Genomic DNA, 12,703 nt, shown 5'->3' on the forward strand with positions numbered 1-12,703 from the left:
ATATTTGACGTGTTTCATGAGGTGTGAATCGCCTTTAGTTTGCAAAAGTGACACCTTGTATTACATGTTGGTACGTTATTTTGGCTGCATTGTCAGCTGGGAAGGTATATGAACTAACCCACGACTGGTGTAAGCCACGGAGGATTTCCCAACCCTTACAACAGTAAAGGAATTACTGGCATATCATATAGCCAGCAGTTTTTATGGAAAATTCATCGAAATTTTGCTGAGGTAGCAAGAACACTTACGCGTTTCCTAAAGAAGAGAGTTAAGTTCGAATGGATATCATACTGAAAGCAACAATGAGTTATTGAAAGAATTATTGATTACTAGTCCCATACTTGCTTTTCCTATGAAAAACAGTTATATTGTCGTGCAGCTCTTGCAACGATGCTCTAGGCCGTATTTTGATCCAAGACATAGGCAGGAAATAACATTCAATAGCTCACCCTTCTAAACAGAAAAATAAAGCAGGAAATAACTATTCAACTACTAAAGAAGAATACTCATGCATGTGTTTTGTATCACCTATTTTAGTTGTTATATTTGCATGTTAAAGCCATAACAGATCACGCAGCGCTGAAATGGCTTCTTGGAATAAATGATCCAACGAGTCATTTGACCCACTGAGGTTTATTACTAAGTGAATTTGGATCTGATGTGGTACAAAGTCTTGCAGGATGTAAGACAGACCTTGTTACAAGAGCATGTGTTGTTGAATGCATTGAGGTAGGCGTGTGGAAGAATGGTGCACGGCTCAGCCTGTTGATCCATCCCGTCAGCAGTTAACTAGGAGAGTGCAGTTCAGCTCTGACAGGGTGGTATGCAAGCAAACAAGATGTAGTCGCTTCATAGTTTTGCCAGAAAGTTATGGAAAGGAAATAATGAGGCAGGCTCATGATCCCTTGTAGGCAGGACATGGTGAATGACGTGCCAAAGAAGTCAATGTTGCAGGAAAATTATTGGCTAACAATGAGGAAAAAGAGACATAAAGTGTTTAGTGAAGAATTGCAGTTCTTATACTCAAAGATCTGAGAATAGTCGTCAGGAAATCCCAATACAAAGGTTACTTGAGACACATAGATAATTCTAAGTGATCAGAATGGATTTACTTGACCCTATGCACAAACACCAGCTGGGAATCGATTATTTATTAACTATAATTGATCATTTTCACCTTTTTGGCCACTATCGCCGTACCAAATCAAGAGACAGAACTGGTGTCACAGGCTACCGTCAACCAAAGGTTACTGCAATTCAGAACATCAGGCACCTTAATAACCGACCAAGACGCCAAATTTCTATACAATTTACTGCAGCAGTTAAGACGACTATTAGGTATAAAGGAGTTACAAACTAGTGTACATTACCAGCAGGCAAACAGCAGAATTGAAAGTGTTGTTGCCGGCCGTGGTGGCCGTACGGTTCTAGGCGCTGCAGTCCGGAACCGCGGGACTGCTACGGTCGCAGGTTCGAATCCTGGCTGGGGAATGGACGTGTGTGATGTCCCTAGGTTGGTCAGGTTTCAGTAGTTCTAAGTTCTAGGGAACTGATAACCTAAGATGTTAAGTCCCATAGTGCTCAGAGCGATTTGAACCATTTTTGAATATGTTCTTAGGACATTGGGGAAAATATTATTACATAAAGAGTAGCAATAATCATTCGGTTACACTACTACCATATGTAGTAACAGTATATAACTCAAATATTCACGAAAACACGATCTCCTTATAAGGTGGTTTTTGCCTAAAAATTGCACGTACCTTTTAAGTGCCTGTCCTGGGATAATACGTATCATCCTTTCGATATTTTAGTAAAAGGTTAAACTGTATCTCGAGTCAGGTTACAAATGAATGGCAGGAAAGCACCAACACCAAAAAACCAAATTTTCAAAGCACCATGCTGAAAGAAAAACTAAACTGTTTATTTCGCGTCATCTAGGACTGTTTCAAGTGGTCTAAACGACATCTCCACCTAGTGTCAAGCTGCAGCTTCTAATTTGATGCACAGTGGGTTCCGTAGGAAGAATTCATCCATTTCAGGGTAAACCAGAAGCACGTCCTCAGATTTTTCTGAAGCGGGAAGAGAAGTGGTCGTAGAAATATGAAAGATAAAGGTGAAACTAGGCATGTGAAGCACGATATACCTGATAGTATTATGACACTAACAGGGAATTTCGTCTCCCGACAGGGTATAGTCTACTCCCAAACCAGACTAAATTACAAAGAGCAAAGTGTAGCAGCTCCACGTCCGGTCATCAAGCGCAAGACAAAGAGGCAGGTGAAAACAAACAAGCATCGTTGTTGTTGTGTTTTTGAGCTTGGTAGGCACATACAAAGTGGTAGAAGCTCTCAAGTTACATCCCTAGAATGGTGGGGCTATTTTCACGCAGCAGCCGTCCATAGTGATGTTGGAATAGCATGCTCGACCGTAACAAATGGGTAGTCGATAATGAACTCAACAGCTTCACAACACGTTTTGAAAACTGAGATCCACGACGCCATTCAAAATTGGGTTGAACGATTCTCGATGGAAACCGCAACTATTATCAACAGTTTTCAATTGTTTTCAGGAGCAGCTACACTCTACCATGGACTCTGCCCCGCGGATTCGACAGAAAAGAGGCTGATGTTACGGAAGATTCACGAAAGACAAACACAATGTTACTCTAGGTACAAACAGACTTGTAAGTGGACCATGAGGCCCTGGAAATACCCTCCACGCAGCTCACACGTTTCGAAAATGTATCCACCTGTGGGAATCAGTAATAAATGGCGATTGAGATGTTTTTAAGACCCAACTAGACAATACGGACAAACAGTCGAGGTTTTAATGCACTCTTGCCAAAAGAATCACTGACAAGCGCATTGAAATTAGAGAACTGCAGGAAGCTCTCCCATACACTGGCCATTAGATCCACATACTCGCACTTCCGGGAGAGTTCTTGGGATACATAAAATTCGTGTCACATACTCACCACTGTAGGCATTACGCAAAGGGAGACCTGGTTGAAGTTATGGGTGCGTATACCATTAATATGTAAAGTTTGCCAGTTTGAGTGTTTTGCTATCCAGACCTGCCCAATGGCCTGGGTAGCACTGCAGAAATTTGTGCATTTAGGGGCTACAACAAATGTTATTTGTATCGCCTAATAGGAAGTCACATATCCTACTATACACATCGGAATTGCTGCAGTATCGAACTGTGTCAGTCACTTTCTGCCCAAAAAAAAAACGAAACGCATTTTCCCTGAGTCATGTAAGCACACATTGTTTCACCCTGAGAAGCCTGCGACCTAATTCCACAGGGTGATCATTATAAGTGAACCCGAATTCTCTCAAAACACAGGTTCACACTAGCTATTGTCTGTGCTAAACCCAGTAGTTGACATTTACACCTGCAACTAAAAGTATCACACAGGAAACAGAACTGCAGGGTCCGTGTTTGATGATAAAGTACAAGACGTGTCATTTCAGGAGCTTCTTTCCCGTTACACATCACCATCACCGGAACCACAACTCTAAACACCAACTATGCAGTCCTTCAAAATTCTGCCCAAGGAAAACCTATCCCACTCAGTAAACAACCCTTCTGGATCGGACAATAGCCACGAAAATAGTCGAGTGGCGATGGAACACCTGCTTGACAATGTAACAAAATATCAGGCCAAACAAAAAAAAAAAAGGTTCAAATGGCTCTGAGAACTATGGGACGTAACATCTGCGGTCATCAGTCCCCTATAACTTAGAACTACTTAAACCTAACTAACCTAAGGACATCCCATACATCCATGCCCGAGGCAGGATTCGAACCTGCGACCGTAGCGGTCGCACGGTTCCAGACTGTAGCGCCTAGAACCGCTCGGCCACTTCGGACGTCAGGCCAAACATCGACACTGCTTCAACACCATAGGATCTTCCACCTCAGCCGTTTGCATAATTTTGATGGAAAAAAGTACTGTGTATTGCCACCACAGACGGAAGTTCCCCAAATCCTACCCTTATAATTCTTTAACCAGCAGATACATAAAAGTCACGTCGACACTATTAACTAATCAATTCGATTCTACACAGAGAACGAGAAACAACTTGCCCCCCTTCTACCACCCGTGTACCGCAAGTCTCTAGAGGCACGGAAGATTCCAAATGATTGGAAAAGAGCACAGGTAGTCCCAGTCCCCTATATCGCTGACGTCAAATTGTTGTAGAATTTTAGAACATGTTTTTTGCTCCCGTATCATGTCGTTTTTAGGAAACCCAGCATCTACTCTGTAGGAGTCAACATGGATTCCGGAAACAGCGATCGTGTGAGTCCCAACACGCTTTTATTTGTTCATGAGACCCAGAAAATATTAGATACAGGCTCCCAGGTAGATGCTAGTTTCCTTGACTCCCGGAAGGCGTTCGACACAGTTCTGCACTGTCGCCTGATAAACAAAGTAAGAGCCTACGGAATATCAGACCAGCTGTGTGGCTGGATTGAAGAGTTTTTTGCAAACAGAACACAGCACGTAGTTATCAATGGAGAGCACTTCTACAGACGTTAAAGTAACCTCTGGCGTGCCACAGAGGAGTGTTATGGGACCATTGCTTTTCACAAAATATATAAATGACCTAGTAGATAGTGTTGGAAGTTCCATGTGGCTTTTCGCGGATGATGCTGCAGTATACAGAGACGTTGCAGCATTAGAAAATTGTAGCGAATTGCAGGAAGATCTGCAACAGATAGGCGCTTGGTGCAGGGAGTGGCAACTTACCCTTAACATAGACAAATGTAAGGTACATAGAAAGAAGGATCCTTTATTGTATGATTATATGATAGCGGAACAAACACTGGCGCAGTTACTTCTGTAAAATATCTGAGAGTATGCGTACGGAACGATTTGAAGTGGAATGATCATATAAAATTAATTGTTGGTAAGGCGGGTACCAGGTTAAGATTCATTGGGAGAGTCCTTAGCAAATGTAGTCCATCAACAAAGGAGGTGACTTACAAAACACTCGTTCGACCTATACTTGAGTATTGCTCATCAGTGTGGGATCCGTACCAGATCGGGTTGACGGAGGAGATAGAGCGGCGCGTTTCGTCACAGGGTTATTTGGTAACCGTGATAGCATTACAGAGATGTTTAGGAAACTCAAGTGGCAGACTCTGCAAGAGAGGCGCTCTGCATCGCGGTGTAGCTTGCTCGCCAGGTTTCGAGAGGGTGCGTTCCTGGATGAGGTATACCTCCCGTGGAGATCACGAATGTAAAATTAGAGAGATTCGAGGCGCACGGAGGCTTTCAGACAGTCGTTCTTCCCGCGAACCATACGCGACTGAAACAGAAAAGGGAGGTAATGACAGTGGCACGTAAAGTGCCCTCCGCCACACACCTTTGGGTGGCTTGTGGAGTATGAATGTAGATACAGATGTAGATGTAGATACTGAAATATGATTTTTGTCGATTTCGCCTTTAGGAACTTTGATATCTTCTTAGGATCTTCGGAATGAAGGAATAATGGAAATTATGTCACGAAGTATGGGGAGCGATAGGAAATGCCGAAGGCGATCCTGAGTTGAGGAGAAAGAAATTCCACTAGAACATAACTTGGTGGTAGCCTCACTTTGTGCAGTGTTTTTGAGCTACCCAGCGTGCAATCCTTCCCACCAGTTCTATAATGTTACATGCTATTTCGTAATATTGCGTATTTCTAATATCACCGCAAATTTTCCATACTAAAAAAATCCAGTGTTTTCGCAATTGTTATTAAGACCAATGAAGTATCCGCTAGTTTGATCACATATACATACATTAAAAACCAAATAACTTACGCTCCTCTGCGTTGTCTCTCAAAATAAAGAGTTCAGCTTAAAGGAGTCAATGATGTGAAGAGATAGTTTGGTAAATGAAAGAAACGCAATATTCTGATGATTAGTATTAGTTGATTCTGTCTATGAAATTTCTTCACAGTCCAACTGGTGAAAACGTTTCTCAGTACCATATACAGCATGAAAAGCTAAAGACGTGATGACCACACAAAGGAGGAGTCCATTCGTGTAATGACATAAGACAAACAATATATTTTTCATATTTATTTCAAATAATTGCTGATCACTACATTCTAAATTACAATTTTAATAGCTACATTCTAGCACACCAACCAATCTGTTTGTGTCACATGAATAACGGCCATAGTTTTATTATTTACTTGTTTCTTGGCTTCTGACAAAGACAGCCGCGTAAATAACCGCAAACGAAATTAATATATCTTAGGTACAACTTTTACTCTTGCTATGCTACTTTTTCCACAGCCCAAGTTACGTCAAAAGTGAACAAAATTAGCAGTAGCCGCTTTGAAAGGCTTGGGTCGAGAGAAATGTAGAGTTCTTACAGTCGTCTTTTATCGTAGACGTATTTGTCCAGAAAGTCAAAAAGTTTTCAGAGGGCAGAAAATAAAGGCTAATGACGTATAATAATAATCCTTGTCTTAATCAACGGCGTGTTTTTTCTGTTGGTTTGTGAAAGAGATGCATTTCTCACAGAATTGTTTTCGTGAGTTTTTACTACCAAACAATAAAGGTGAACTAGTTGAAAGTGCGTGAGTCATTCAGTCCTTTGTCAGACGTGGCGCATTGAGAAATGTAATGCAATCTTAGGCGTGAAGTGCAATGGCCTTTGGTTTCTTTGCTAGTTTCTCACTGACTTCAGCAACGGCCTTGTCTGCCTCTTCAGATGAGGAATCGTCGCCCTCTTGAGAAGAACTGTCCGCAGAGGAGCTGTCCTGCTCCTTGCAGTTGGCGGACCACGGGTAGTCGCACACCTTGAGCTTCGCGTTGAAGTGCAGGTTGGCGGGGCACTGCTTGACCGCTGCGACGCCCGACGCCTCGCACTGCAGGAAGCTGCCGCAGTCCTCGGGGTTGGGGAACGGCTCTCCCGCTCCTGTGCAGCCCGCGTTTGCTACCAGCAACTAAAAATGGACAATCAGTAAGTGAAAGCTGCTGTCAGTGGAGCGATAAAGACGAAGTAGATAGTTCCTAGCACAGAGATCAACATCCATAACTTACAGGAAGGCAAAGACACTCTTTTTGTGGATAAATTTAAGAGGTGTAGCTGAAGGACAGTACGAAATTATTCTGGATCTCATGTATGGAATGAAAAATGTAAAGTAAGGCTCTGGCTTTGGAAAAAAACTGATTTTTTTTTTCGGAAGAAACCTTGTAAATGATCGTGGCAGTGACGTTAAGCCTGCGACATATTAGGGAATTTGAAGTACAATTAACTTCGCTTATCAGGTATTGTCTCTGCCACCTGTCACATATCTCAACACATTTGCGGCATTGAAGCTTTTTGAGTTCAATAAGGCGACGTTGGTAGCCATCGATAACCACGTACTTTGCCAGTCTCTAGTACTGCCCTTCACAGTCGCAGTCTACTTACTATAGAGTCACTAGAGAGAGGGAGGACTGAAACACATGCACGAGGGTTGACTGAACAGTTGTCCCTCCCCCCTTCGTAACTCTTCAACAGTTGGCAGCATTGGTATGCGGCAGATACTGGCTTGTTCCGTAGTCTCTTCTCTACAGCTCCAATCGGCGGGAAGTCTAAGCGTTCAACGGTTGTGTTGTTACAGTGTAAAGTATGGAGCCCTGAGGGGACGGTCGGTCAAAGCGTTTTAAGCAATGTGCAGTCATTGAATTCTTGACAGCAGAAGGTTTCACCCTAAAGGAGATTCATCAGGGAATGAAAGCAGTTTATGGTGAGTGCGTAGATTTGAGTCTTATGCGTCGTTGGGCGAGTAAGATGTTGAGGCGGGAACATCTGACCTGCGTGACAAACAAAGACATGGAGGTCTTGGGACAGAAACCACCGAGTTTCACAAGCTGACAGATTGATTCAGCACGATCGTCGTATCACTTAGAGAGAAATTGTAAGCACAACTGGCATTTGACAAGAACGTGTGGGTCACACTATTGTTTTGCTTGGCTCTCGGATTTGGGCACGATGGGTACCCTGGATGGCCCACCTCAACATCTTTTAACTGTTCCCAGTATGCCTTTTCCTCCTGTGATTCTTGAACGGAGTGTTCGCTATTATCATCTGAAATTTCTTGCAGAACTGAATTAGTCTTTCTTCTCTCTCATTTCTACTATGATGCCCATACTGTCCTGCAACATTTCTGTTCCTTCGCGCTTAGCCGCTTTCCAGTGCAACAACACTACTAGAGTCAAGTCTCCCTTGACATACTCAATTACCAGTTCAGTACCCTCACATACTTTCTCTATTTCTTCATCTTCTGCTTCCGACATATTCATGTGCACCTGAACTATCGTTCTTGCCGTAGGTTTGGTATTGAATCTGATGATAACAACCCTAACAGTAAAATGTTCACTGCAGCTCACAACTCACTCTCTGCCCTACATTACTATTCGTAACGAATACTACCGTCATTATACCATTTTCTGCTGCTGTTGACATTCTGTATATTAGTGTAACCAGAAATTCTCATCTTCTTTCCATTTCACTTCACTGACCCTCACGACACACACATTGAGCCTTTGCATTTCTATTTTCAAATTTTCTAGCTTTAACACTACGTTCAGACGTCTGGAATTCCATGTTGAGATTCCCAGGAAGTTATCTTGTCGGTGGTTATTCCATCTTTTACTCACGGTCACCTCCCCCTTGGAAATCTCCTCCTGAGATCCGAATGCGGGAGTAATCCGGACTCTTTCCCAATGGAGAGAACATCATGATCCTTTTTTTTTTAAGTAACAGGCCAAAAGTCCTGTGGAAACACATTATCTGCCTCTAACGCACTACTATCCATTGCCTTTAGCATCCTCATGCCGTAGATCATTGCTGATTCTTCCGCCGTTTGGGGACAGTTTCCCGTCCCCAGACCGTTGGTAGAACGAGGGTGACTTCGTATCCCATGATTACTTATGATTTTTATTCAAAATATGACCAGGGTTCGAATCCGGGACGCAGGACTTTGTGGTTAATAGTCAAGGACGCCATCCCTGAATCACGGATGAACTATTAACGCTCCCATACCGTAACACCACCTCTGTCCCTTACTGTTGGTACTACACGTAACTGCAGCTAATGTTCTCTAGGAATTCGCCACACTCTAACCCTTCCAGCGGTTCTATCCTGATTCGTCACTCTAGACCACTCGTTCCTGTCATCCACTGTCCAGTTTCGTCACTTCTTAGACCACCTCAGTCGACGGACTGTAGTGACTATAGACGTGTGACTTATGAGAAACGGTTTGACCATTGTGTCCCATTGTTTTTAATTTCATATGCGCAGCCAGTGCCAGACTAACCTCACTTAGCGCTTCGGAACTGACGGGTAACTGCTTCCGCAGATTTCTTGCGATATTACACCGCAATGTCCGACGGCACATGATGTCTTGTTTTAGCAACGTCTGTTTATCGCGTCTCAACGTCATATTCACGTTGCCAACAGTCCACATGAGCACAGTTAGATGTGACACATGTTTCACTGTAGTAAATGTTTTCTGTTGAATTGTTTAATACAACCAAGTTTGATGTGTTGATAAAAAAATATTCACTTTCAGCAAAACAGAAAAAAAGCTTTTCTTATTCGACCCCTTCCTGACAGTATGAGATAAGTCAATTTAATTACGTCTTCGGTGGAAACAATTCTCGTTTCTGAATCATCCTGCGTCTGTTCGTAAGTGTAAGTTATGTTGAATCTTTGTGAAATGTGGCAAAGTTTTCTTACTATGTCTGTTGATTCATTCTCGCATAACACACTGTATACGGTTATAACACAGAAGTAGCATACTAACTACATATTTTTGTGGAAGCACATCTCGTTTGTGACAAAAGACCCCTGTTTTCACGCGAGTTAGATTACAAAAGAGGTGAGAAACCTAGTAAGTTCTGTGCAATCAAGACGAATCTAGAGAAAAACATCTTACGTTCTGAAACATTCAAAATGTTGATGGCAGTGAGAGAAGACTGATAACTCAGTTTCTGCCGAAGAAAATTCTTACCATATGGCGCTGTCTGAGAGTCGCTGCATGGCTGACAACCACCAGCGAAGCCAGCAGACAGCTTGCAATCAGGAAAACACCTGCAAAGGAAATAAGTTTAAGGTCTCGCTGCTTATAAGGCAAACTGGCAAAATTACGTATTAGCAAAATTACAAAGAGCGATCTCAATACGTTAAGAAAGATGTAGGTGTTACATCCATTGATAGTTGCTTATAAATGAAAACAAATTCCTAATGAAGTGTACCGAATAATTTAAAAAGTTGTTATCAATGTTTATCACACAGTCATGGTGTACAGAAAACGGAATGGAATGTAATGAAATATTTTCTTGTCTTTAGAATACGGACTGACATAGCCCCGGGGAAGGAGAGTTCTGCTTGTGTATGTGTCTCCTCATCAGTCGTTATTTGTTTCAGAAACGAACCCTGTTCTCAGATCAAAGTCGAAGTTAATTAAAGCAATGACCTGCTCATTAATAATACCTTAAAAGTCGGTGAATACTGATGTCTTTGGTGAATCGTTACATTTAGCCGCATGAGTGTAAAACTAAATGAGTTCCAAAAAAATGCAAACATTATAGCTGCTCTCTTGTGGTGGTTGCTTGTAGTCCATTGCGAACATTTTTAACCACCTTGTAAATCTGTTGTTTGCGATGCACTCCCGCTGATTATTTCTCACACTGCATTCTAGGCTACCGATTACATTAGGGACTGTGATCGTAACATAGTAATTCAAAAAATGACATCGGTTGTCGAACTACCTTTTTATATTCCGAACACGACAAAAAAATTCACAGACCACTATTACAGAATGCATGCTCACTTAACTGACTCTATACCACGTGTTACAAAAACAATATTTCATTTCCAGAATCTTAATGTAAAACAAAGTTCGAAGTTGAAACATCGTATAGGAGGAAGTCCTTCCGTCGACATCGATATGAATGTCATAAATTTACTGTATTGCTCAAGTATCTTGTTGTCCAAGCTCATAAGCAGCAGGAATAACCTACTGCCTACCTAGGCCTATTATTCACTAACATCGATATAACAAACTCTTACTTTCTTCGTTAATATATAAGTTAGGAGGACATTAGTCTTGAAAAGTGCTGTTTCTCTTGAGGCAATTCTAGTATAGCCTTTCTCAAGATATCAGGAATCAAATTTGTGGTAAACGGAAGCTTTGACGAAATTTGAGGCATATTGTCTTACGCCAGTCAATTACCGAGAAACGTTGGTACCCAGCACCAGTAAATTTTTAGTACGTTATGAAGTTTTGTGCAATGAAAAGTGCGTTAACAGTACAATCGTGTGGTGGTTAATTACAGCTTATTAGGACAGCGTCTTGCCGGAGGCGTGCTCCGAGAACTTACCCCTCATGATGGTCGTTCTCTGCAGTCCGTCTGGATGACCCTCCCTCGTTTTTGGCGAGCTTAAATACCCGTTTTGTGCGTCACGAATTCTGATAGAGCAAAATAGAAGCAGAGATACCGACAGATAAGGCTTAACGTTCTCTAACTGAAGATTTAGTTATCATTACTATTCGAATACATCAAAAGCTACTTAATCCTTCATAACACTTCAAAGTGTATTAATTTTGACGTGATTGCGGAAAACAGCGCTATCGCAAAAAGGTTGCGCAAAAGGCGTGGCTTTGCTTTGGCAGCAGCGGTACGTGTCTTCTTGGACACGTTGTCTCACTCGCTCACTTTACACAGCACGGTGTTTATGGGTAAGCAGTTGCACAAAGTTAAAAAGTAGATGATGACTATCATTACGCAGGATTTACTTTCTCGCTGCGAATTACATTAGATTCAAGCTGTTACATACGTCAGTTCTATGTAACTCACTTATTAAAAAAATGTATTATTATGTCGATAGTCTCCTCACCATCCAGGTCAATGGTAGAAGGAGGGATGGCAGGATAGTCTTCAATGTTCTGTTGCGAAAAGATTATTGGAAAAGAAATTCCTAACGGAGTGAACGTGTGCGCAAGTGGATATGAGTTACGACCCTGTTCACTATGGGCCGTAATAAACCTTTAATTAACAGCTCGAAAAAATATGAATCTGCGACCTTGAAAGTTGGTTGTGGTACTAGGCCTCTATGTATTTATCCTTCACTACCTCATATTTTTCCCTACAAGGAATGATGTAATAGCAGTCTTCATTGTAGGAGATTTGCCTCTGGTTGCTGAAGCAGCGTTCTATCTGGAACAACACCTCATCATCATTCAAGATTCTGAAAATGCCCACCACACAATGGTTGCTTCATCCGATGAGAGAGGGAGAATCCACTGGAAGGTACGTCAGGAAAATGTGGGAGGTCAGGCCAAACTTGATAATTTACAGAAGCATCATATTTCTATCCCGGGCAGACTGAACCGAGATGTGGTCGTGGAGCGAAAATACCAATACCTTTCCCAAGTTCTTCAGCTTGACAACCTCCCGTTAACCTCGTCAGTAGGTTCCGGTAATATGTTCTTTAGACGATCTTCCGCAGCACCACACCACCGATGTCGCAACAAGCTTTATCTCTTTCTGAAATTGTAATAATTTCTTTGTATAAAACTGTATATCCCATTACCGATTTCCGTCCCTTTCGGATACTTCCTACGTGGAACGTCGTTGTTTCCCCCACCCCCCTCTCCCTCCCTCACTCTCTCTCTCTCTCTCTCTCTCTCTCTCTCTCTCTATC

At 42.2% G+C, this 12,703-nt stretch overlaps 1 protein-coding gene across 1 annotated transcript; it reads right to left on the minus strand.

Moving 5' to 3' along the window:
* Positions 1 to 6,060: 6,060 nt before the first annotated feature.
* Positions 6,061 to 11,438, minus strand: LOC126272729 (chondroitin proteoglycan-2-like). Its single transcript, XM_049975787.1, has 3 exons — positions 11,380 to 11,438; positions 10,008 to 10,087; positions 6,061 to 6,950 (listed from the first exon to the last, which is right to left on the minus strand). The coding sequence occupies exons 1-3, from the start codon at positions 11,384 to 11,386 to the stop codon at positions 6,636 to 6,638; spliced, it is 402 nt and encodes a 133-aa protein (XP_049831744.1). The 5' UTR covers positions 11,387 to 11,438; the 3' UTR covers positions 6,061 to 6,635.
* Positions 11,439 to 12,703: the final 1,265 nt, after the last annotated feature.

This window comes from Schistocerca gregaria, chromosome 5, assembly GCF_023897955.1.
Source record: "Schistocerca gregaria isolate iqSchGreg1 chromosome 5, iqSchGreg1.2, whole genome shotgun sequence".
Lineage (NCBI taxonomy): Eukaryota > Metazoa > Arthropoda > Insecta > Orthoptera > Acrididae > Schistocerca > Schistocerca gregaria.